Raw genomic sequence first — 26,822 nt, 5'->3', positions numbered from 1 at the left:
ATATGAGCAAAACGGGCTGTGAAAAAAAAAATCTTTGCTGTTTGTCCTCTTGGTCTTTCATTCAAAATTTTCACAAAAATCTAACCTTTAATTGGAGTGTAATGATTAAAATAAATGTGAAAAGTTTTTGTGTGCCACAATTATTGGCACCCCTACAAATTCTAATGAGTAAAATCTAACTGAAGTATATTCCCATTCATATTTTATGTTCACCTGAGTGATTAGGAAAACACTTAAGTGGTAAGCCATGACTTCTTGTTTCACTGGGGTATAAATATGAGGTGCGACAGGCCAAGTTCCCATAGTCATCCATCAGTATGGGAAAGACCCGAGAATACAGTAATGATGTGCGACAAAGGTTGTTGAGCTGCACAAATCAGGAAATGGCTATAAGAAAATGGCTCAATGGTTGAATATACCCATTTCCACTATCGGGGCAATAATTAAGAAGTTTAAAGCAACTGAAGATGTTAACAATTGGCCAGGAAGAGGACGTGTGTCTATATTGACCCCACGCACAGTGAAGAGGATGGTTAGATTGGCCAAAAAACAGCTGGAGAATTGCAGACGTTAGTTGGGTCTTGGGGTCAGAAAGTCTCCAAAACTACGATTAGACGACGCCTACATAACCACAAGTTGTTTGGGAGGGTTGCCATAAAAAAAGCCTTTGCTGTCATCAAACAACAAACTCAAGCGCCTACAGTTTGCCAAACGTTACTGGAACTTTCAATGGGACCGGGTTCTATGGTCAGATGAGGCCAAAATAGAGCTTTTTGGAAACAAACACCAGAGGTGGGTTTGGCGTAGACAAAAATATATCCATGCAGAAAATGACCACATCCTCACTGTGAAGTATGGTGGTGGATCTTTGTTGTTGTGGGCCTGTTTTTCTTCCAAAGGACCTGGACAACTTGTTAGGATACATGGTATCATGGACTCTATCAAGTACCAGCAGATATTAAATCAAAACCTGACTGCCTCTGCTAAAAAGCTTAAACTGGGCCGTGGTTGGATCTTCCAGCAGGACAATAATCCAAAGCACACCTCAAATCAACACACAAATTGTTCACTGACCACAGAACCAAGGTTTTGCCATGGCCATCTCAGTCCCCTGACCTAAACCCCATAGAAAACCTGTGGGATGAGCTGAAGAGGAGAGTCCACAAATGGGAAATCTCAGAATTTGAAGGATCGGGAGAGATTCTGTATGGAGGAATGGTCTCAGATCCCTTGCCATGTGTTCTCCGACCTCATTACTCATTATAGGAGAAGGCTCAGAGATGTTATCTTGGCAAAGGGAGGTTGCACAAAGTATTGAATGAAGGGGTGCCAATAGTTGTGGTACACATATATTTGCGAAAAATATTTGTTTTATGATAACTTTTTTAAAACATTATTTTACTTTTAATAAAGGTTATATTTTTGAATATTTTGAATGAAAGACCAAGAGGATAAACAATTTAGATCACAGCCCGTTGTGCTCATTACCAAGCATGTCAATATTAGTGGAGCGCACTGTATCTTGGTAGTCTGTGTATGATGGCAATACACTGCTTTTTCTCCCTTTACATTTGAGAAATTGATAATGTCTATATTCAATGTCATACTACAGCCGTATTACATAACTCAAATGATACACTGCCAGTTATTTATAATGGACTCTTTTACTGTGACCGTAGTGGGGAGAGTGGAGCAGGAAAGACGGAGAGCACCAAGCTGCTGCTCAGACAGATCATGGAGCTGTGCAGAGCCAACTCTCAGCTGGAGCAACAGATATTACAGGTAAGACCTCATACCTACCCCAATATATGTCAAGAAAGAAATGTATAATTCTCTTATCTAATGCTAACACGGAGCAACATATATTGCCAGTAAGATAGAGCTCTATTATATCTATAATAATGCTCACTTACACTGAGTATAGCAAACATTAGGAACAACTTCCTAATATTGAGCCAGGGATGCTGGCCCATGTTGTCTTCAATGCTTCCCACAGTTGTGTCAAGTTGGCTGGATGTCCTTTTGGTGGTGGACCCTTGATACACACGGGAAACTATTTAGCGTGAAACACCCAGCAGCGTTGCAGTTCTTGACACAAACCGTTGCGCCTGGCACCTACTATCATACCCTGTTCAATGGCACTTAAATATTTTGTCTTGCCCATTCACTCTGAATGGCACACTTACACAATCCATGTCTCAATTGTCTCAAGGCTTTTTAACCTGTCTCCTCCCCTTCATCTACACTGATTTAAAGTGGATTTAGCAAGTGACTTCAATAAGGGATCATAGCTTTTACCTGGATTCACCTGATCATTCTATGCCTGTGCCCAAGAACACTAAGATAACCTGCCTAAATGACTACCGACCGGTAGCACTCACGTCTGAAAAGCTGGTCATGGCTCACATTAAYACCATTATCCCAGAAACCCTAGACCCATTCCAATTTGCATACCGACCCAACCGATGCACAGATGATGCAAGCACTCCACACTGCCCTTTCCCACCTGGACAAAAGGAACACCTATGTGAGCATGCTATTCATTGACTACAGCTCAGCGTTCAACACCATAGTGCCCTCAAAGCTCATCAATAAGCTAAGGATCCTGTGACTAAACACCTCCCTCTGCAACTGGATCATGGACTTCCTGACGGGCCGCCCCCAGGTAGTAAGGGTAGGTAGCAACACATCCGCCATGCTTATCCTCAACACAGGGGCCCCTCAGGGGTGCGTGCTCAGCCCCCTCCTGTACTCCCTGTTCACTCATGACTGCACGACTCCAACACACCATCATTAAGTTTGCCGATGACACAACAGTGGTAGGCCTGATCACCGACAACGATGAGACAGCCTATAGGGAGGAGGTCTGAGACCTGGCCGTGTGGTGCCAGGACAACAACCTCTCCCTCAACATGATCAAGGCAAAGGAGATGATTGTGGACTACAGGAAAAGGAGGACCGAGCACGCCCCCATTCTCATCAACGGGGCTGCAGTGGAGCAGGTTGAGAGCTTCAAGTTCCTTAGTGTCCACATCACCAACAAACTAACATGGTCCAAGCACACCAAGACAGTCGTGAAGAGGGCACGACAAAACCTATTCCCCCTCAGGAGACTGAAAACATTTGGCATGGATCCTCAGATCCTCAAAAGGTTCTACAGCTGCACCATCGAGAGCATCCTGACTGGTTGCATCACTGCCTGGTATGGCAAGTGCTCGGCCTCTGACTGCAAGGCACTACAGGCACTACATCTGAGCACTACAGCTCAGTACATCACTGGGGCCAAGCTCCCAGCCATCCAGCACCTCTATACCAGGTGGTGTCAGAGGAAGGCCCTAAAAATTGTCAAAGACTCCAGCCACCCTAGTTGATAGACTGTTCTCTCTGTTACCACACGGCAAGCGGTACCAGAGCGCCAAGTGTAGGTCCAAGAGGCTTCTAAACAACTTCTGCCCCCAAGTCATAAGACTCCTGAACACCTAATCAAATGGCTACCCAGTCCCCCCCCCCCCCCCCCTTAAGCCGCTGCTACGCTCTGTTATCATCTATGCGTGGTTACTTTAACTCTACCCACATATTACCTCAGTACCCCCCTGTGTATATAGTCTCGCTATTGTTATTTTACTGCTGCTCTTTAATTACTTGTTACTTGTATTAATTATCCATATATTTTTTTAAACTGCATTATTGGTTAGGGGCTTGTAAGTAATAATTTCACTGTAAGGTCTACACCTGTTGTATTCGTCGCATGTGACTAATACCATTTGATTTGTCATGTTAATGTTTTGTATGCTCAGTGTATATCAGACAAATAACAGCAATAACAATTGGGTTGGGTGCTGCAGATAACAGAGCAGACTGATTTCGACACAACCCTTCTACCACACCTCAGGCTTGCTCTCATACCTCAATTGAATAAATGAACATGGAATGGAACATTCTTCTTTTTGCCTCAAGCATAGCTGAATGGGTGTTGGATGAGGTTGCCCCAAACACTGATCCAGTTTGTCAACTTGTATACAGCAACCGTAGCACTGGCACATGAAGAATGTGTGATCACACCTTGATGACATCACCACCTTGATGCTCATCTCTGTGTGCAGTTAAATATAGGGTTGGCCGGGGACTCGTGACCTGCTCATAACACTCATTCCAACGTCTGTGAGTCAGCCATTTTTGTAAGTCATTCAGTGGGAAACGGGCCATTTATTGTCCTACTTTGTTCTTTTACGGTCCCACCTTCAGGTTGACGTGGCTTTTATAGGAGAGAAACAATGACATGTAATGTTTGCATTAAAAAATATATAAATTGCCTTGATTGTTGTATTATCATAGGCCTGCCCACTGTTTAGTCAGAGGATGTAGCAGTGATAAAGACGTGTGTGTGTGTGTGTGTGTTCTAGAGGGTATAATAATCTTGAACAGGTTAGATTACCCGAGTCCCAGTGTTCACCCTTCTGTTCCAACAAACCGAGCACACCATGCACTATGCAGAGACCCACACTTGGGAAATTAACCAATTAGCATAGACCTCAGTTCATTGCACACCTCTCGTAGGCACTAGTCTCCGGTTGCCTATTGTTTGCCGCAGGCAAGACTCGGCAAGTTCAGTTGGCCCTAAGGCTACGTTCACACAGGCTGCCCAATTCTGATATTTTTTTCACTAATTAGTCATGTTTCTGGTGATGAAACCATGTTTCTGGTTTTCTGCCACAACCAACACAAGAGAAACTTCCTTCCCACCATTTTGGAAACACAAATGAAATATCATTACTTTTCTCCCCCTTGTGTTACATCCTCATGGCGTCCCGACTGTGATGAGTATAATGGTAAACAAACAGACGTGACCGATGTCTTTCTTTGGTCTCTCCTCTCTCACGCTCGAGAAGCTCTCTGTGGGAGACGAGAGGAGATGGGATGAGACTGATGGTCTTGAGGAAAATTCTTGGAAGTGTGGGAAATTCTGCCAGCCTTTCTAGGGAATTGTATCTCTGGGACTTGGTGGGAGTGATTGGCTGGCTCTGAGCTATGAGCTTGGGTTTAGAGAAAGGGTTCAGAGAAAGCCTGTGTTTGACAACTTTATATTACACTAATGTTATTCAAGGGTACATACAGTATTGATGTGATTAGAGTAGATATGGAGTTGATTATCTTATCAGAAATATCAGTATTTCTTAAGTCAGTATTCTGTAGTACTAGGTCCATGTACATTCATTACTTATTATCTTACACAAAAGTGTTACAGATGCATGTTCTCTCTACTATTCTACACCTTTTTGGAAGAGTGGAAAATGTAGTTTAACTGACCAATACTAGACAACATACAGTAAGAATGGAAATATGCTTTGCCAGACATGGCCACATGTTCAAAGTCACTACTTTCTCTATGCCACACAATTGTGTGTGTCTGCTGAGCAGAGCAGGGAGAATTGGAAGCGCCGTAGAGGGAGCACAGAGAGTTCCAGCAGTCAAAACAACATCTTTTCCAGACTTTTACATCTTCCATTTCCTCCTGCTGTTCTCTTGCGTTCTTCTGATGAGTTTGAGACTAATTTAGGGTCACCGAGTCCAAATAAACATGCATAATGCAAATGATACAAACTATTTTTCATAACACACTGTTCATACAATTCTGTTTTATAAAGGTGCTGCCTGGAACAAGTAAATGTTATTTACAATCTCACTTGACTGATCCAAATATAGTAGAGTTTCTACACTCTGACTGTTCTCAACAGTTGGCCGTGTAATTGAAGGGATGGAGGAAGTGAGCATTTAGAAGTGAAGTTATAAGGGTGATATACTGTATGTTGAGAGGATGTCCTGTGTCATTGATTTGCCACTGGGTTGAAAAAACAACTCATATCTCAGCATGCGATCCTCTCAGTGTGGGGACAGCCAGCTAGGACATTGGTTGCATTATAATTTGTTTTACAATATTGTCGAAAAAACAAGTCTAGTGCTCTTACTGCATTCTTCTGTATGTTTGCAAATGTTACTGTTAACTTTTGCACACAGGCTTACTGTTAACTTTTGCACACAGGCTAAGTCCTCACCACCTCATCAATTCCAATGGCCTGTTAGATTTCAAAACACTGACATGACCTGTAATATCGAGTAAAAGGAGATGTCAATTTATTTATTTTTTACAGCTACAATGAGCCTGCTGTTTGTCCCTGAATAAGAGCATGTATTGTCTTCTACTTTCAACTTCCACTTCCTCTATTCTCCTGAGGTGTCAGATATAATTAATTTCCTAATTAATCCAATGACCTTTGTCTTGGGTATTCATTTCCTCCATGCAAAGTGGTGAACTCTTGATGTTGCTGCTCTGGTATTGTGGTTTCATATTAACACAGCCTTTACCTTAAAGGTTGTTTCCAGTAAAGAAACAAGAGACACTGGTCATGAATTTCATATTGTATTGCATCCAGACTACAATGTTTTAATTCTCCCCTGTGTATCAGATAATAAACCCTCAGTGTGTTTTGATGCCTAGCCTCAGATGCTGGCCAATGTTCTCCTCTGATGTAATGTCGTCAGGCACACGGATAGTGAATTACTCTAGTACTGTTGGTGCCTCATGGAAGGTTGCAAATGGATGTCAAGAATCTATTTATGTCTTTATGATTAGGGCTTGGTCACGACAAACTCCTGGCCCCATTTAGGATCACTATCATGTAAGTTCTGGAGCTGTACTAATCTTGTACTGTATGGTGTTTCTAGGTGAATCCTCTGCTGGAGGCCTTTGGCAATGCCCAGACTGTGATGAATGACAACAGCAGTCGCTTCGGGAAGTAYATTCAGCTGCGCTTCCACAACTCCTCAGGTGTGTGTGTGTATGTGTGTGACGTTTTTTAATCATCTATTGGTGTGTGCTTATGTTAAAATTAGTTTATTTATACACTTAAAATAATTTCCTGTGAATTACGTGATGATTACATTGATACGACAAAGACATTTAGATGCAGCACGACTTATTTTAGCGTATAATGTGTTGTAACACTGAACCTGTATGTGTATGGTGCTGTGATCTAACAGTCAAAGGAGCTAAGATCAACGAGTACCTCCTGGAGAAGTCTCGTGTRGTCCACCAGGATGAGGGCGAGAGGAACTTCCATATCTTCTACTGCATGCTGGCGGGCATCTCCCCGGACGACAAAGACATGTATGGACTCCTGGACCCCACGCAGTACAGGTGGGTCCGACTGTGATGTCATCACTCTGCAACGTTTCCTCAACAGGTAGCAATACAGTGGGTGTGGTCTGGGAATCAGTTAAAAAATACCACACTGTCATCAAGGTGTCATAGTTCACACACTCTCTATAATCACTAATAGCCATGATGTCATCTTACTGTAATGTTGTCAGCAGGGTGAGATACTGACTTAATTTTTTTTATTCAAGCTTTATTTAGCTAGACAAGTCAGTTAAGAACACATTCTTATTTACAATGACGGCCTAGCCGGGCCAGACACTAACCCAGACAAGGCTGGGCCAATTGTGCGCTGCCCTATGGGACTCCTAATCGCGGCCGGTTGTGATACAGCCTGGAATCGAACCAGGGTCTGTAGTGACGCCTCTAGCACTGAGATGCAGTGCCTTAGACCGCTGTGCCACTCGGGAGCCCAAGCTGATTAAGCTGACTATCTTCCTGTAATAACCCATATAATATGATACAATATGCCGTATTTTCATCTTGTCACTTTCTTATCACAGTTTCAAGCTGTACCTAAGTGTGTCTAAGTAATTCATTATTTTTCCTGGCATAAACCAAGGTGTTTGTTTTGAAACTCTGCTATCTATGTCTAATATTACTGTCTTTTTTGGTTCTCATGGCTTATACAAGTAGCGACCACATAGTTCTCAGTGTTGTACAGTATGTATATGCTACTTGTATTTCACTTCTTCTTGACAGTTGAACAGGCCTGGAGTGAAATGCTAGGTATTCAAACAATGTGGTGTTGTGCCCTACTATGTTGTACAACCTTTACAATACAGTGCACCAATGTAGAAGCCTCAAAKTGTTTGTCTATCAGATATGCATAATGTATTTGCCCTCATTCCTTCATATGAAGCCTATGTGTGTGTGTGTAGTTATCTGTGCTTACCCATCAGATCTGTATAAATGTGTTTCTGTGGCTGTGTCTGTCAGGTATCTGAATGGGCGGTACGGCTCAGAGGACATAGTAAGGAAATGGGGGGAGAAGTACAGTGAGGTGTGTAACGCCATGGACATGGTGGGATTTGAGGAACAGGTAAGACCTCTCATTGGAAAACTGTCTTTCTCATCCTCTTACAGTATATCAGTCATAAAAGCAAACTCATATTGTCCGTATTGCCATGGGCTGGGATTTCACATTTTCTCCATGAGTAGAACATCTGAATGTACTTTAATGTTCGACTAATTGGTTGATTGACTGATAAACGAATGGGTTGATGAATAAGCTGATTAACCAAAAGATAATTGACCAATTGATTTGATGATTGATTGATTGACTGACAGATGGACTGATATATATATATACTGTATATGTTGTGTCATCAGGAGAAGGTAGACATGATGACTATTCTAGCAGGGATCCTTTCTCTGGGAAACATCATGTTTGAGCCCACAGAGACCGACGCTCTCAGGGTCACCGACAAGTCCATGGGCTGGCTCAAAGCCACAGCCGTGAGTCTACTCTACAGCCTCCTCTCCTTTTCTTTCATCCCGTCTTATTTTACTTTACAAAATGGTTTAGATCAGGGCTTTCCAACTTTCCTGGAGAGCTACCCTCCTGTAGGTTTTCGCTCCAGTTGCTATAACCTGATTCAGCTTACCAACCAGCTAATTGCTAGATAACCTACAGACGGTAGCTCTCCACGAACAGGGTTGGAGAGCCATGGTTTAGATACTGTCTCAATTATTACCAACTTGACTATGATCTCTTTTTTATGTTTATGGAAAATTCACCTTTGTCCTTTGTATCAATTTATTCACCTTTGTCCTTGTTTGTTAATGGTTCTCTTTATCTACAGTAATTACAGAAGCAACGTCTGTTAACATTTACAATTTCCTTATTAACCTGTGGGTGTTTTCCAGATAGGCAATTAACATTTAGCTTGTTTTCCTCCATAATTGTTTCATCCCTGACATTGACATAACAAAAGAGAGACTTCAAGAACAGTTCCAACAGTAGAAGTGTCCATCTGTTGGACTAATAATAATAGATTTTAATAAGTTACAGTTCATAGAAGGAAATCCGTCAATTGAAATAAATAAATTAGACCCTAATCTATGGATTTCACATGACTGGGCAGGGGTGCAGCCATGGGTGGGCCACTTGGGAGCTAGGCCCAGCCAATCAGAATGAGTTTTTCCCAACAAAAGGTCTTTATTACAGACAGAAATACTTCGAAGCACCCCCTCAGACGAAGCCGTATGTGGAGGTCCTGGGCTGGCGTGGTGTGGTTGTGAGGCCGTTTGGACGTACTGCCAAATTCTCAAAAACGACATTGGAGGCAGCTTATGGTAGAGAAATTAACATTCAATTCTCTGGCAACAGCTCTGGTGGACATTCCTGCAGTCAGCATGCCAATTGCATGCTCCCTCAACTTGAGGCATCTGTGTTGTGATAAAACTGCACATTTTAGTGGCCTTTTATTGTCCCTAGCACAAGGTGCACCTGTGATCATGCTGTTTAATCAACTTATTGATATGACACACCTGTCAGGTGGATGGATTGTCTTGGCATAGGAGAAATGCTCACTAATGGATGTCAACAAATTTGTGGTCAATTTGAGAAAAATATTTTTGTGCATATGGAACATTTCTGGGATCTTTTATTTAAGCTCATGAAACATGGGACCAACACTTTACATGTTGTGTTTATATATTTATTTTATATAGTGCCTTTCATTACAATGAGCATCTCAAAGTCCCTTACAAAATAAACAAATATAGCGTTCTGGTAGTTATTGCACGATGGTCTTCCACAACTTCAGATGAAAGGTTGAGGCAGTTCAGAAGGGCAGTAGGCCTAGCTTGCGTGGCGGGAGCTCCGATGGTAGCGGGATGGAGGGAGATCGGTCCGGTCCGGAGCTCTTCATCGGGCACCTTGTCTCCTGTTCCTCCTACGTAGGTAGGCTGGTTCATTAACTAACGAAATTGTAGCAACCAGCTCGGTGAAGCTTCGGCAATTGTTAAAGCGGCAGAAGACTAGGCGAACCTCTCATACCCTCACACTGCAGGCCACAGCCTTCTAGAAACCGGGGAAGATGGCACAAAAAGCCGGTGCTGTGTTGTTGCGTCATTTAAAATGATTGCGTAGCCAGTCAGCTAGCTAGCCAATCCAAACAAACAAACTGATTTGCCACTAGTCCAGCAACTCCATTAGTCAAGACCACCAGTCAGATATTTTAACTTGGCAACAGTCAGGAAGTTGTATATTTACATACGTATGTACAGGAGCTCTCAGCTTAGGCTGTTTCACTGATCCATTATAGTGGTTTAAACAGCAGAACAGCAGAAGAGAGGGGTCCAAGGACTACGGTTGGGGGAAAAACTGTAGTGTTGTCAGTCCTGAGCATTCATAGTAAAATAAACAAGGGGATTGTTGAGCCAATTGCTACAGTCCTCTCCTTTTTAGCGAAAAGGGTGTGTGTGTCTTGGTGTGCTGTTCAACTAGTTTGCGTGTGTATGTGCATGATATTTAAACGTTCTACTGTGTCCGTTAGTTTGTGTATGCATAGATCCACATGCATAGATTCACAGATCCACAGGTGATAGTGGCATGTGTGTGTGTGCATACATACGCGTGCCTTCTATTTAAACAGGTGAATGATTGCCCCCTCCACAGTAACTCCCCCATAAGCAGGCCTCCCAGGCAGGCAGGCTGGCGGTGGTGGGCTGAGCCGACATCTGGCCAGCTCAGATAAGACACAGTGCTTGTTAAAGGTCACGAGGTGCTATATTTGGAGTTGAATGGAGAGGTATTGCTCACAATGCTAGGTGTACTTCCAACTGACGTAGGATCAGCTGCCCTTTGCCCAGTTTCAATATGAGCAAAACAACTTCACAAATCCTGGTTGTTGAGGTGATTCTAGCTCTAACAGCAGGGGTGATTTATTTTGATTTATTTCACCTTTATTTAACCAGGTAGGCCAGTTGAGACAGGTTCTCATTTACAACTGCGACCTGGCCAAGATAAAGCAAAGCAGTGCAACAAAAACAACACAGAGTGGCACATAAACAAACGTACAGTCAATAACACAATATTTTTAAATATTTTTATTTTCTATGTGCAGTGTGTGCAAATGTAGGGAGGTAGGCAATAAATAGGCCATAGAGGCGAAATAATTACAATTTAGCATTAATACTAGAGTGATAGATGTGCAGATGATGATGTGCAAGTAGAGACACTGGTGTGCAAGTAGAGACACTGGTGTGCAAAGAGCAAGAGGGTAAGTAATAATATGGGGATGAGTTAGTTGGGTGTGATATTTACAGATTGGCTGTGTACAGGTACAGTGATCGGTAAGCTGCTCTGACAGCTGATGCTTAAATTTTGAGAGGGAGATATAAGACTCCAGCTTCAGTGATTTTTGCAATTTGTTCCAGTCATTGGCAGCAGAGAATTGGGGCGGCAGGTAGCCTAGTGGTTAGAGCTTTGGACTAGTAACCGAAAGGTTGCAAGATCGAATCCCCGAGCTGACAAGGTAAAGAAAAGAAAAAAGAAAAAAATGAATCTGTTGTTCTGCCCCTGAACAAGGCAGTTAACCCAGTGTTCCTAGGCCGTCATTGAAAATAAGAATTTGTTCTTAACTGACTGGCCTAGTTAAATACAATTTTTTTTTWTTTTWATTAAGTGTTGGCTTTGGGGATGACCAGTGCAATATACCTGCTGTAGCGCGTGCTAGGCTTTACCTAGCAAAGACTTATAGATGAACTGGACGAGAGCATACAGGTTGCAGTGGTGGGTAGTATTATGGGGCTTTGGTGACAAAACGGATGGCACTGTGATAGACTACATCCAGTTTGCTGAGTAGAGTGCTGGGGGCTATTTTGTAAATGACATCACCGAAGTCAAGGATCGGTAGGATGGTCCGTTTTAATAGGGTATGTTTGGCAGCATGAGTGAAGGAGGCTTTGTTGCGAAATAAGAAGCTGATTCTAGATTTAATTTTGGATTGGAGATGCTTAATGTGAGTCTGGAAGGAGAGTTTACAGTCTAACCAGACACCTAGGTATTTGTAGTTGTCCGCATATTCAGAACCGTCCAGAGTAGTGATGTTAGTCGGGCGGGAGGGTGCGGGCAGCGATCGGTTGAAGAGCATGCATTAAGTTTTACTAGCATTTAAGAGCAGTTGGTGGCACGGAAGGAGAGTTGTATGGTATTTAAGCTCGTCTGGAGGTTTGTTAGCACAGGGTCCAAAGAAGGGCCAGAAGTATACAGAATGATGCCGTCTGCGTAGAGGTGGATCAGAGTCACCAGCAGCAAGAGCGACATCATTGATATATATACAGAGAAAAGAGTCGGCCCGAGCATTGAACCCTGTGGCACCCCCATAGCGACTGCCAGAGGTCCGGACAACAGGCCCTCCAATTTGACACACTGAACTCTGTCTGAGAAGTAGTTGGGGAACCAGGCGAGGCAGTCATTTGAGAGGCCAAGGCTATTGAGTCTGCCGATAAGAATGTGGTGATTGACAGAGTCGAAAGCCTTGGCCAGGTCGATGAAGACTGCTGCACAGTACTGTCTTTTATCGATGGTGGTTATGATATCGTTTAGGACCTTGAGCGTGGCTGAGGTGCACCCGTGACCAGCTTGGAAACCAGATTGCATAGTGGAGAAGATACGGTGGGATTCGAAATGGTCGGTGATCTGTTTAATAACTTGCCTTTCGAAGATTTTAGAAAGGCAGGGCAGGATGGATATAGGTCTATAACAGTTTGGGTCTAGAGTGTCTCCCCTTTTGAAGAGGGGGATGACCGCGGCAGCTTTCCTATCTTTGGGGATCTCAGACGATACGAAGAGAGATTGAACAGGCTAGCAATAGGGGTTGCAACAATTTCGGCTGATAATTTTAGAGGTTCCAGATTGTCTAGCCCAGCTGATTTGTAGGGATCCAGATTTTAGCAGCTAGCAGCAGGGGTGATTAGAGCATGCTAGCAGCAGGTGTCCGATCACTGTAATTGTTTCTCCTTTCGTGATGCTAATGCTAAACTGTTGCTAATATAGACAAACCCAAAATGTTGGGTTGCTGACTCTGGTCCACTGACTACTACTGGGTATACAGATATGAGCCGAATGTATATTTTGATTGAACCATACATTTTGAGGGCTAATTAGTAATAAAGTAGTACCGCATTGTGAAATCTACAGCACTTGGTCTGTTTCCCCTTTTTTGACATTGATTAATTGAAAGTATTGCTGTCTGAGGATGGCCTTTGTTTGATACCTGGCAGGAATTTTGCATGCCTAGCATTGCCATGACCTTAGCTTTGCATGTTCAGTAGGGCCACGTCTGGGTTAGAGGGGCCTTGGGGCTAGCATGGAGGTTGCTTTTGGTTGAAATGTGAGTCACTCACTATACCAGTGTATCACTTTATATCAGTGGTCTAAACGTTTAAGTGTTAATTTATGAACCTAGCAGTGATTTTATTTTTGGGTGTTTTTTTGTTGTTGTGTAAAATAGAACTTGTCTGCTTTGTGCACTTTCTATTTTGGTCTATGTTTTTGTGTGATTAATATTTGTGTGTGTTTGCCTTCTCAGGGTCAGTTTGGGGTGCAGGAGGAGGAGTTGCTGAGGAGTCTGACCTGTACTCTGTCTGTGACGAGAGGAGAGGCCATCCGCAGGCTGCACAACCAGCAGCAGGCTGARGGTAAGGAGAAAAACACTCAAGCACTGGTCCGGGATCAACTTTCCCTACCACCATCACCTTAGCCATTACGAAGGAGGGCCTGGGTTACTATTAACCACCATGGATACTAACTGTTCCATGGTGGTTAATAGTGGGTCCGGTTTCCTCTTTCACTGGGTCTTTCCATGAAACTGGAGAACACAATGTTTATGTAGCTACATACCTGACAATGCTAGAACACAAGTATGAACATAACAGGATACRGTTTTGTACAATAAATGTGGCGTGTCTTTAGCGCTTATTACTAGTGCCAACCAGGCATGTCCTTGAGGTACTTGGACAGCTTTGAGTTTTCACCCTAATGGTTAAGGCTGGGATTTAGGGAGGGTAAGCTGACCACAACTTCCTCCTAGAGTGTTTAAATAAGGCCCATGTTTGGCTGACCAACTAGTGCAAATAGAGACAGCTTTTAGCATCAATGGGAGTGGAAAAAAAGCTCAATATGGAAATGCTATTAATGTTTTCAAGAGCGCTTGACTCCATTAATATGTTGTCTGCAGATGCCAGGGACTCCATCGCCAAAGTGGCTTATGGGAGAGTATTCGGCTGGATCGTCAGTAAAGTTAACGAACTGCTGGCTCCCAACGTTGACTTTGACGTTGAGCTCAGTGAAATAGGTGAGTTTCAAGGGAAACTTAAGGCTTCAAATGTAATAAAATTCCTAAACTCTTCATATGTTTTCTTCATCGCAAGCAGAGATGGTCGATGTCAGATTGACTGTTCTATTTTCTTGTTCTATAATACAGGTATCCTCGACATCTTTGGGTTTGAGAATTTTGCTGTTAACCGTTTTGAGCAGCTCTGCATCAACCTGGCCAATGAACAGCTGCAGTACTTCTTTAACCATGTAAGTGTAAATATCATTGCCACAAGGAAGTAGCCCTGTAATCTAGGGTGTTTCTCTATTTAAGTCCCATAAAAGGACAGCCTGTAGGGTTTATTAACTTGAGAACCAAACATTTAACAGAAACATGTGGCCAGCTTGTCTCTTTATTTAGTATTAGTAGAGGAACAGGAAAATTGTGAACATAGTCTACAATAGGTTCTGCTTTTTGAAATGGCTATAAATGCATATTCAGTGAAAGGCTTCAGAAAAATGAATTAGGCCCGAAAATATTCAAACCCCTTGACTTTTTCCACATTTTGTTGTGTTATAGCCTGAATTTAAAATGTAGATTTTGTGTCACTGATCTACACACAATACCCCATAATGTCAGTGGAATTATATTTGTGATTTAATGGCTGTGATGGGAGACAACTGAGGATGGATCAAAAACATTGTGTTTACTTCACAATACTAACCTAAAAGAAGTGAGCCTGTAAAGAATACAAATATTCCAAAACATACATTCTGTTTGCAATAAGGCACTGAAGTAAAACTACAAAAAAAGTGGCCAAGAAATGTACTTTATGTTCTGCATACAAAGCCTTATGTTTGGGGAAAACACAACACATATGGAGTACCAGTCTCCATATTTTCAAGCATAGTGGTGGCTGCATCATGTTAAGGGTATCATTAAGGACTGGGAAGTTTTTCAGGATTAAAAAAGAAACGGAATGGAGCTAAACACAGACAAAATCCTAGAGGAAAAGCTGGTTGTCTGCTTTCCACCAGACACTGGGAGATTAATTCACCTTTCAGCAGGACAATAACCGAAGGCCAAATGTACACTAGGTTTGCTTACCAAAATGACAGTGAATGTTCCTGAGTGACCACTTGAACATCTATGGCAAGACCTGAAAATGGTTGTCTAGCAATGATCAACAACCAATTTGACAAAGCTTGAAGAATTTTGAAAATAATAATTGGCAAGTGTTGCACAATTCAGGTGTGGAAAGCTCTTAGAGACTTACCCAGAAAGATTCACAGCTGTAATTGCTGCCAAAGCTGCTTCTACAAAGTATTGACTCAGGGGTGTGAATAATTATGTAAATGTCCTATTTCTGTATTTAATTTAATACATTTGCAAACATTGAGTTTTGTGTGTAGATAGGTGAGAAAAAAACATATTTRATCAATTTTCAGTTCAGGCTGTAACGCAACAAATCTTGGAATAAGTCAAGGGGTATGCACACTTTCTGAAGACACTGTACATATGCATGTGATTCTGGAGTTAAAGAGTTAAAGCTTATTTTTACTAGTCATGCTGCTGTAGTTTGGAGCACCATGCTCTACTAGTTAATATTACACAATTTACCTGTTGAGCCTTTTTTCAGAACCATGTGAGCACTGAGTATATTGGTTCAAAAGTATTGTCCACAAGTCCCACAAACAGTATTTGATACAAATGCCACAAGAAGAAAAAAATCCAACAAATGCCCACAAACCTTTTTTGAGTAGATTTCCTGATATACTTGACTTGCACATTGATCAACATGACACCAGATCAGGAAGCGACGGTTTTACTTTCTCCCTTAGGACTGAAACGTGAGGCCTCATCACCACCAGCCATGAAATCTCCCTTAACCCCTGTTCTTTTTGGTATACAAAATATTTATATGATAGGGGATCTGTGTTTAATCTCTTGTTCCGCTTTCTCRAATGGCAGCACATATTCCACTCTTTTGAATGCTTCGCTGGGGTGGAGGTAGAAATCTGCTTATGATTATTTATCATTGTCGGATCACTACACTGCATTATACGCTGAGTGTACAAAACATTAAGAACAATTTCCTAATATTGAGTTGCACCGCCCCTTTGCCCTCAGAACAGCCTCAATTCGTCCGGGCATCGACTCTACAAGGTATCAAGCGATCCACAGGGATGCTAGCCCATGTTGACTCCAATGCTTCCCACAGATGTGTCAAGTTGGCTGGATGTCCTTTGGGTGGTGGACCGTTCTTGATAGACACAGGAAACTGTTGTGCGCGAGAAACCCAGCAGCATACCCTGTTCAAAGGCACTTAAATATTTTGTCTTGCCCATTCACCCTCTGAATGGCACACATACACAATCCATGTCTCAAGGCTTAAAAATCATTATTTAACCTGCCTCCTCCCCTTCAACTACACTAATTTGAAGTGGATTTAAAAAGTTACATCAACAAGGGATCATAGCTTTCAGCTGGATTCATCTGGTCAGTCTATGTCATTGAAAGAGCAGGTGTTCTTAATGTTTTGTGCTGTCATTCTATTGGAGTGGACTACATTATTTACACTGAACAAAAAATATAAACTGCACATGGATCAATTTCAATTTTTTTACTGAGTTAGAGTTCATATAAGGAAATCAGTCAAATGAAACAAATCTATGGATTTCACATGACTGGGAAAAGAGATAGGGGCATGGTAGGGGCATGAATCACAAAAACAGTCAGTATCTGGTGTGACCACCATTTTTCTCATGCAGCACAACACATCTCCTTCGCATAGAGTTGATCAGGCTGTTGATTGTGTCCTGTGGAATGTTGTACACTACTCTTCAATGGCGGTGTGAAGTTGATGGATATTGGCGGAAACTGGAACACGCTGTCATACGTGTCGATCCAGAGCATCCCAAACATGCTCAATTGGTGACATGTCTGGTGAGTATGCGGGCCATGGAAGACCTGGGACATTTTCAGCTTCCAGAAATTGTGACCAGATCCTTGCGACATGTGGACATGGGGAGGATGAATGGCACCACAATGGGCCTCAGGTTCTCGTCACAGTATCTCTGTGCATTCAAATTGCCATCGATAAAATGCAATTGTGTTCATTGTCCGTAGCTTATGCCTGCCCATATCATAACCCCACCACCATGGGGCGCTCTGTTCACAATGTTGACATCAGCAAACTGCTGGCCCACATGACGCCCACATCTGCCATCTGCCCGGTACAGTTGAAACCAGGATTCATCCATGAAGAGCACACTTCTCCAGCGTGCCAGTGGCCATCGAAGGTAAGCATTTGCTCTCTGAAGTTGGTTACGACACTGAACTGCAGTCAGGTCAAGACCCTGGTGAGATCAATGAGCACGCAGATGAGCTTCACTGAGATGGTTTCTGACAGTTTGTGCAGAAATTCTTTGGTTGTGCAAACCCTCAGTTTAATCAGCTGTCCGGGTGGCTGGTCTCAGATGATCCCGCAGGTGAAGAAGCTGGATGTGGAGGTCCTGGACTAGCGTGGTTACATGTGGTTGTGAGACCGGTTGGACATACTGCCAAATTATMTAAAACAACGTTTGAGGTGGCTTATGGTAGAGAAATTAACATAAAATGATTTGGCAACAGCTCCGGTGGACATTCCTGCAGTCAGCATGCCAATTGCACGCTCCCTCAAAACTTGACATCTGTGGCATTGTGTTGTATGACAAACTGCACATTTTAGAGTGGCCTTTTATTGTCGAGGGCATAAGGTGCACCTGAGTAATGACCATGCTGTTTAATCAGCGTCTTGATATGCCACACATGTCAGGTGAGAAATGCTCACTAACAGGGGTATAAACAAATAGAGCAATAGCTTTTTGTGCGTACAGAACATTTCTGGGTGTTTTTATTTCAGCTCATGAAACATGGGACCAACACTTTACATGTTGCAATTATATTTTGGTTCAGTGTAATTAAATGCATAAGGCTTCTTATGGCAATTTTGTGACTGAAGGCCACACACAATTGAATGTGCCATCTTCTAATGAAATGATTAGGCAAAGMCGATTTGATCCTATGAAGATGTTCTCCTGTGACCAAAGCACTTCTGAAAGAAAGTGTGAATACCTGTTGTAATTTTATTTTTCGTTCATACGTCTTCGTATGTATTTGTTSTCCTGCAGCACATCTTTCTGATGGAACAGAATGAATACAAGGAGGAGGGCATCGAGTGGGAATCCATTTCCTTCAAAGACAACAAGCCTATCCTGGTAAAAATACATTTCCTCTCGTTTCTCATCACTTAGTACTCTTTTTCTCTCTCAACCTTTTTTCTGTCCCCCTTTTACACACTCCGTTTCCCTCCCACCTCTCTCAGTAATAACACAGACTGGTTGTTTAAACACAGTGTGAGTCTGCCAGACAGAACAGAACAAAGTGACCGAGACCCCAGGAAGGGGTAATGCTGACGGGGCAGTGTTCAGTCACATACCAGGAGCTTAATGGGCACTTCTGCTTTTAGCCTGTGGCATCATCATCTGTCTATATGGAAGCCACTGGTTTAATTTGGCTAAGAATAGTGTCCCTGTCCAATGCTGAAGGTATGAGTACAGCCAGTCTGTAAGCTATGGGATAAGATGGACACATTCGTTGTTGTGGGAAGGATTCTAACTCGAGTTAGGATTGGGCCTAGGGTGAGTAATGCACAACCTGGATCCACGGGTCCTGTTCTGTGTACCCACTCTGTCTTAATGCCTACAGAGCACTATACAACTTGTAGAGCATTTTACAGTGCAGGGGCCATAGTCAATAAAGATCGGGGAACAAGGTTTTCAGGATAGGACTAAAATATATTATCCTTGTACTGTGAGAAGGCATGTTTTAAAGTCATGTAGTTGTGTACCATGTTTCATCCAGTTAACAGTTGGCAAGATTAACTCAAATATGAATTTTCACAGTAAAGGAATGTATTTGTTTAGGTGTTTTTCCTTGTCTCATATACAACAAATTAATTTGATGTGCTTCTCTCCTGCAGGACCTGTTCCTCACTAAACCCATTGGAATCCTTTCTCTCCTGGATGAGCAGAGTGCCTTTCCCCAGGTACCTAACTGGTCTCCATACAGTTTTTTGGGAAATTACCCTTCCCCACATCTTTGTCTTAATGTATATGTATTCATTCTAATTTATTTTCAATATTTGTGCCCTCAGGCATCAGACAGAGACTTTGTGGACAAGTTGAACAGTAAATTTAAAAGCAGCGCCCACTATGAGGTGGTCCGTAGTCATAGCCCCCTCTTTACTGTGGTTCACTATGCTGGGAAGGTGAGGTTACATTCATACATTACGTTATTATAATAATAGTTCATCTAACTGTCCAGTGTTTCCAGTTTTCTATTAAATTTGATCTGTAATTAATTATGTTAAAAAGCAGCTTTTCTGCGAATGTAATGATGTGGGCGCACATCGGTCTTTAAAAATATTCATGCAAATATTCAAGTAGACCGCTGATTGGCCAGCTCATCCTTCTCAGGATTTGTGCTCTGGGCACAAATACGAGTATAGGATGAGTCAACAACATTATTTGTGTATGAGTTAACATTTTAATATTAACTCTTAAAAGTGAGATTTTCACTGGACAGTTACTTGTATAATGCACTAGGAGTTATGTGTGTTTATAACTGCATCTATACTATACTGCATTATAACTCATTATGAGTGTGGTTATGAAGCATACCTAATTCTCTCCTTTCTGTGTCCAGGTCCAGTATAATGGACTAGGCTTCCTAGAGAAGAACAGAGACACCATCCCAGCCAGCATCAGAAGCCTCTTCATTAACAGTGTCACGCCCCTACTCAGTCTCCTCTTTGCAGGTACATGAGGGAATCTGAATGTTTCTGTATTCAACAGCTCTGCACTTTTCCAGAAATGACCCATGTTTTTATTACTTCACAATCGCTGATTYATGTACAGTACCAGTCAAAGGTTTGGGCACACTTACTCATTCAAGGGTTTTTATTTATTTGAACTTTTTTCTACCTCGTCTTCACTATTATTCTACATCACAACTATGAAATAACACACATGGAATCATGTAGTAACCAAAAAAGTGTTAAACAAATCAAAATATATTTGAGATTCTTCAAAGTAGCCACCATTTGTCTTGATAACAGCTTTGCACACTCTTGGCATTCTCTCAACCAGCTTCATGAGGTAGTCACCTGGAATGCATTTCAACAAACAGGTGTGCCTTGTTAAAAGTTCATTTGTGGAATTTCTTTCCTTCTTAATKCTTTTGAGCCATTCAGTTGTATTGTGACAAGGTAGGGGTGGTATACAGAAGATAACCCTATTTGGTAAAAGACCAAGTCCATAGTATAGCAATAACAGCTCAAATAAGCAAAGAGAAATTAGTCCATCATTACTTTAAGACATGAAGGTCAGTCAATCCAGAAAATGTTAAGTACTTTGAAAGTTTCTTCAAGTGCAGTCGCAAAAACCATCAAGCRCTATGATGATACTGGCTCTCATGAGGACCGCCACAGGAAAGGAAGACCCAGAGTTACCTCTGCTGCAGAGGATAAGTTCMTTAGAGTTACCAGCCTCAGAAATTGGATCCCAAATAAATGCTTCAGAGTTCAAGTAATAGACATATCTCAACATCAACTTTTCAGAGGGGACTGCATGAATCAGGCCTTCATGGTCGAATTGCTGCAAAGAAACCACTACTAAAGGACACCAGTAAGAAGAAGAGACTTGCTTGGGCCAAGAAACATGAGCAATGGACATTAGACCAGTGAAAATCTGTCCTTTGGTCTGATGAGTCCAAATTTGAGATTTTTGGTTCCAAACGCTGTGTCTTTGTGAGATGCAGAGTAGGTGAACGGATGATCTCTACATGTGTGGTTCCCACCGTGAAGCATGGAGGAGGAAGTGTGATGGTGTGGGGGTGCTTTGCTGGTGACACTGTCTGTGATTTATCTAGAATTCAAGGCACACTTAACCAGCATGGCTACCACAGCATTCTGCAGCGATATCCCATCTGGTTTGCGCTTAGTGGGACTATAATTTTCTTTTTCAACCGGACAATGACCCAAAACACACCTCCAGGCTGTGTAAGGGCTATTTGACCAACAAGGAGAGTGATGGAGTGCTACATCAGATGACCTGGCCTCCACAATCACCCGATGTCAACTCAATTTGAGATGGTTTGAGATGAGTTGGACTGCAGAGTAAAGGAAAATCWGCCAATAAGTGCTCAGCATATGTGGGAACTCCTTCAAGTCTCTTGGAAAAGCATTCCTCATAAAGCTGGTTGAGAGAATGCCAAATGTGTGCAAAGCTGTCAAGGCAAAGGGTGATTACTTTGAAGAATCTCAAATATTAAATATATTTTGATTTGTTTAACACTTTTTTTTTGGTTACGACACGATTCCATATGTGTTTTTTTTCATAGTTTTTATGTCTTCACTATTATTCTACAATGTAGAAAATAGTCAAAATAAATAAAAACCCTTGAATGAGTAGGTGTCTTTTGACTGGTACTCTACGTCTGTGTACACCGTGAATGTTGAACTGTAGCTATTAAATCAGTTCTGTAAAGATGTGTAACATGGATCAGAGCTGACACACAATGACGTGGGCTTGTTTCCAATGTGGATTTGTGGACAAATACACCCCCTGACCTCTTCTTAGAAAATGATGTAGGATTTAAAAAAATAATAAATGGGTACTCTTATCTCAACACAGCATTCACAGACTCAGTTTGAGAATTGTTCTAGTTTAAAACATTGATCACTGTCTGGCATCTCGCATCAAATATTCACTTATGATTCATATTTGATGTCTTTTCAGCCACAATCTCCAGAACAGGCACCTTGATGCCACGCAAAGCCAAGGTAGGCACTGTAGATCATAAAATATTCAGAAGTCTAGTTTGAAAAAAATTCACCAAACGTAACAGAATATGATATACAGTAGATTCTGTAGAATGAATTACTTTTGGTTCCAAACAGCCAGGGTCATATTTGGACCTTTCTTACAGTGCAAAAGTCACAGCCAGAATGTGGGTTTAAATTATTAAACATATTTTTTCTTTTAGCTCATGCAAAAGGCAGATGACAACTTTAACTCAACTAGGAAACAGTCGGTGGGGGCACAGTTTAAGGTAAGGCGGACTTTGTTACACATCTGGATTTATACATTTCTTATTTCTGAGTGTTAGATTTCAAAATGATGTATGAACAATACTGAAAACCCCTGTAAATATGCCTACCTATAGACTGAACTGCTGTAAAATAAATATGCACAGATAATGGTTAGTGTGTCATACCTTCAGCACTCTCTGGCTGTGCTGATGGAGAAGATGTTTGTTGCCAGTCCTCACTTTGTCCGCTGCATCAAACCTAACGGCAGCAAGCTTCCTGATCAGGTGGACAACAAAATAGTCATGGACCAGGTGAGAACCAATATTTAATATGTTATTTTAGATGTACTGTAGGCATGTCTATCTTACATTGGTGATGACGGTAGCAGCCTTCATCGGTAGCAGTATTTCCTTTAGCTAGATTATTTCCTATGCTGGATGCACAAGCCTGAAATAACACCAGTCGTTTTGTGCATTTACAGTTTGACCCCTTTTTCAGAATAATCAATGCTTTCAAAAGCTAAGGAAATGGTACATTACAAAAGCTACACTACTGTTAAGAAGTTTGGGGCCACTTAGAAATGTCCTTGTTTTTGAAAGAAAAGCACATTTTCTGTCCATGAAAATAAAATTGATCAGACAAACAGTGTAGACATTGTTAATGTTGTAAATGACTATTGTAGCTGGAAACGGCAGATTTTTTTGTTGAATATCTACATTGTAGAGTTGCAAAGGAAAAGACATATCTCAGATTGGCCAATAAAATATTAAGATGGGCAAAAGAACAGACACTGGACAGAGGAACTCTGTCTAGAAGGCCAGCATCCAGGAGCCGCCTCTTCACTGTTGATGTTGAGACTGGAGTTTTGCAGGTACTATTTAATGAAGCTGCCAGTTGAGGACTTGTGAGGCGTCTRTTTCTCAAACTAGACACACTAATGTACTTGTCCTTTTGCTCAGTTGTGCACCGGGGCCTCCCACTCCTCTTTCTATTCTGGTTAGAGCCAGTTTGCCCTGTTCTGTGAAGGGATTAGTACACAGCGTTGTACGAGATCTTCAGTTTCTTGGCAATTTCTCGCATTGAATAGCCTTCATTTCTCAGAACAAAAACAGACTGACGAGTTTCAGAAGAAAGTTCTTTGTTTCTGGCCATTTTGAGCCTGTAATCGAACCTACAATGCTGATGCTCCAGATACTCAACTAGTCTAAAGAAGGACAGTTTTATTGCGTCTTTAATCAGGAAAAAAAATTCAGCTGTGCTAACATAATTGCAAAAGGGTTTTCTAATGATCAATTATCCTTTTAAAATGATAAACTTGGATTAGCTAACRCAACGTGCCATTGGAACACAGGAGTGATGGTTGCTGATAATGGGCCTCTGTACGCCTATGTAGATATTCCATTACAAATCAGCCATTTCCAGCTACAGTAGTCATTTACAACATTAACAATGTCTACACTGTATTTCTGATCAATTTGATGTTATTTTAATGGACAAAAAATTGCTTTTCTTTCAAAAACAAGGACATTTCTCAGTGACCCCAAACTTTTGAACGGTAGTGTATGTGAACAGTGCACAGTTTTCAATGCGAAAAGTTGTATTAACACAGTATCGGTCTATATTGTGGTTTGGGCCAACTTCAGAGAGGGTTGTGTTCAGTAGACATGAAATGGAAGAAAATGAAATGGAAGAAAATGGACTGAAACTATCTGAACTTGACCAATAAGAAACACTTTGCAAAGCGTTTTGCTTCAGTGTGCCCTAATGAGCAAGACCCAGTCCCCAGTATGGTAATCAGTGGTTGGCTAAGCAGCAGCTTCTAGGCACTAGGTTAGTGTGTCAGTGTCTGACTGACTGACGGGTGGCGTGTTAACAGGAAGTGGATTTGGCCCCAGGGGAGGGTTAGTATAGCCCTGATGAAACAATGAAGCTGGTCAATACCCTGCCGTCAGTGAACACTGCTGTCTAATCTGACAGCAGGGGTCTTCCCTCCCTCTCATCTATAATCAATGCTTGTCTAGGCCTGAACTGATATAACAGTACAATGCAGTGTTGGCGGTTGGGTAGACAATGGTTTAACAGAAACAATGGTTAATAACTGTGAAATTGTGGTGGGTAGTCTGTGTTAAAGCTGATTTAACTTCTTATTCATTACATATGTATGTGGTTATAATGGCATGATGTTTACAATGTTCATCATTGAGCTCTCTGCTGTAGCTCTATTGCCCTCCATAAGCAAGACTAGGTTAAGACTATGTTAAATCGTTTAAAAAAAAAACAATCCCTCCCCCTTATCACCATCATAACTGTGCTTTGTTACATCGCCACCTGCTGTTCAGCTTTGACATTGCATTTAGTTGTTAAAGTAAGTTCAGTAGGTCTCTGATATGGGCATCAATTACACCTGATTCTGCTTGGGGTATGTGGAACATATATTATATGACAACAAAGGATAATTCAAATGTTTCCAGCTAAGATACAACGGCCTGCTGGAAACCATCAGGATACGAAGAGATGGCTTCTCCTGGCGACCGTCGTTCAAAGAATTTGCTCAGAGGTGTGTGTGCATTAATTGTAACATGGCTACTGCAATCTTGGCCAACACAAAAAATTGGATGCATGATATTGCTGTGCACTGCAGTTTTATTTTCAGCACACCATGCTAAAATCTTCTGTCTCCCCTCTTCAGGTACAACATTCTGCTGATAAAGCCAGATTTACCACTAACCAAGGAAAGGTATGTATAAAGACACTTGCACTCATTCCTGCAATTTAAAAAAGATTACATACACCAACATCATGTTAGGTGATTTCGTAGACATTTGTCCGTCTTATTAAATTTAACCTGTGTGGTTGGTGTCTTTTTCAGCTGCATGTCCATCCTCAACACTACTGAGATACATGGCTGGAAGTGTGGGTAAGGCTTCATTAGTTGCTCTTGTTGTGTTCAATGAATTGGTTTAGAAAATGATTTGCCACAATCAGTCTGAGAAGACTAACTTACTTACTGCTGAATCTTCCTGTAACTAAGGTTTCATAACTTCATCCAAGCATGTCATTCAGGCTGTATTTCAATCAGATGATTCATGTTTTTATGCTGGAAGGAACAAGTCAGTGAATAGTTGATCTAGATTTCAGTTTCAATATATTTGGATCGCTGCCTCCATTGAGACATGGGAACACTCATCACTAATAATTCTCCCAGGTTCCAACTCGCCTAGTGCAAAATTCAGTCTTATAAAACTGTCAACTGAAAATCGGTCCGTCAAAAACAGCTCATTCTTCAGTTAACAGCTGTGTTGTCTTTGGCTTGTGAGGACAGCTCAGGGTTTATATTGAGTAAAGATCTTTATCTCAATTGCAGTCTTTCACCCTCTCGGTCCCCGCTCTTACTTTCTCCTGCTGTGTGGCTCTTTAGAAATGTCCAAAAATTACACTACATGACCAAAGGTATGTAGACACCTGCTCATTGAACATCTCATTCCAAAATCATGGGCATTGATATGGAGTTGGTCACCCCTTTACTGCTATAACAGCCTCCACTCTTCTGGKAAGGCTTTCCACTAGATGTTGGAACATTGCTGCAGGTACTTGCTTCCATTCAGCCACAAGAGCATTAGTGAGGTCAGGCACTGATTTTGGGCGAATAGGCCTGGCTCGCGGTTGGTGTTCAAATTCATCCCATGGGGTTGAGGTCAGGGCTGTGTGCAGGCCAGTCAAGTTCTTCCACTCTGATCTCGACAAACCTTTTCTGTATGGACCTCGCTTTGTGCACGGTAGCATTGTCATACTGTAACATGAAAGGGCCTTCCCTAAACTGTTGCCTCAAAGTTGGAAGCACAGAATCGTCTACAATGTGTATGCTGTGGCGTTAACATTTCCCTTCACTGGAACTAAGGGGTCTAGCCCAAACCATGGAAAAACAGACCCAGACCATTATTCCTCCTCCACCAAACTTTACAGTTGGCATTATGCATTGGTGCAGGTACCGTTCTCCTGGCATCCGCCAAACTGATTCGTCCGTCGGACTGCCAGATGGTGAAGAGTGATTCATCACAACAGAGAACTAATTTCCACTGCACCAGAGTCCATTGGCAGCAAGCTTTACACCACTCCAGCCAACGTTTGGCATTGTGCATGGTGATTAGTCTTGTGTTCGGCTGCTTGGCCATGGAAACCCATTTCATGAAGCTCCGTACAAACAGTT

At 41.9% G+C, this 26,822-nt stretch overlaps 1 protein-coding gene across 3 annotated transcripts in view; it reads left to right on the top strand.

Moving 5' to 3' along the window:
* LOC111961567 (myosin-IIIb) overlaps nucleotides 1-26,822 on the top strand; it is a 52,299-nt gene that overhangs the window by 18,048 nt on the left and 7,429 nt on the right. For all 3 annotated transcript variants that reach the window (XM_023983943.2, XM_070442025.1, XM_023983945.2), the window contains 18 exons: nucleotides 1,680-1,782; nucleotides 6,724-6,826; nucleotides 7,039-7,195; nucleotides 8,153-8,255; nucleotides 8,546-8,671; nucleotides 13,756-13,864; nucleotides 14,404-14,520; nucleotides 14,650-14,750; nucleotides 18,654-18,740; nucleotides 19,505-19,570; nucleotides 19,679-19,792; nucleotides 20,230-20,341; nucleotides 22,323-22,366; nucleotides 22,570-22,635; nucleotides 22,807-22,926; nucleotides 25,087-25,172; nucleotides 25,305-25,352; nucleotides 25,485-25,532. In XM_023983943.2, the coding sequence (XP_023839711.1) occupies nucleotides 1,680-1,782; nucleotides 6,724-6,826; nucleotides 7,039-7,195; nucleotides 8,153-8,255; nucleotides 8,546-8,671; nucleotides 13,756-13,864; nucleotides 14,404-14,520; nucleotides 14,650-14,750; nucleotides 18,654-18,740; nucleotides 19,505-19,570; nucleotides 19,679-19,792; nucleotides 20,230-20,341; nucleotides 22,323-22,366; nucleotides 22,570-22,635; nucleotides 22,807-22,926; nucleotides 25,087-25,172; nucleotides 25,305-25,352; nucleotides 25,485-25,532 (1,710 nt within the window). The remainder of the gene's footprint in view (nucleotides 1-1,679; nucleotides 1,783-6,723; nucleotides 6,827-7,038; nucleotides 7,196-8,152; nucleotides 8,256-8,545; nucleotides 8,672-13,755; nucleotides 13,865-14,403; nucleotides 14,521-14,649; nucleotides 14,751-18,653; nucleotides 18,741-19,504; nucleotides 19,571-19,678; nucleotides 19,793-20,229; nucleotides 20,342-22,322; nucleotides 22,367-22,569; nucleotides 22,636-22,806; nucleotides 22,927-25,086; nucleotides 25,173-25,304; nucleotides 25,353-25,484; nucleotides 25,533-26,822) is intronic.

The sequence above is a fragment of the Salvelinus sp. IW2-2015 genome, linkage group LG4q.1:29 (assembly GCF_002910315.2).
Source record: "Salvelinus sp. IW2-2015 linkage group LG4q.1:29, ASM291031v2, whole genome shotgun sequence".
NCBI lineage: Eukaryota > Metazoa > Chordata > Actinopteri > Salmoniformes > Salmonidae > Salvelinus > Salvelinus sp. IW2-2015.
This window is presented reverse-complemented; position numbering and strand designations above follow the sequence as displayed.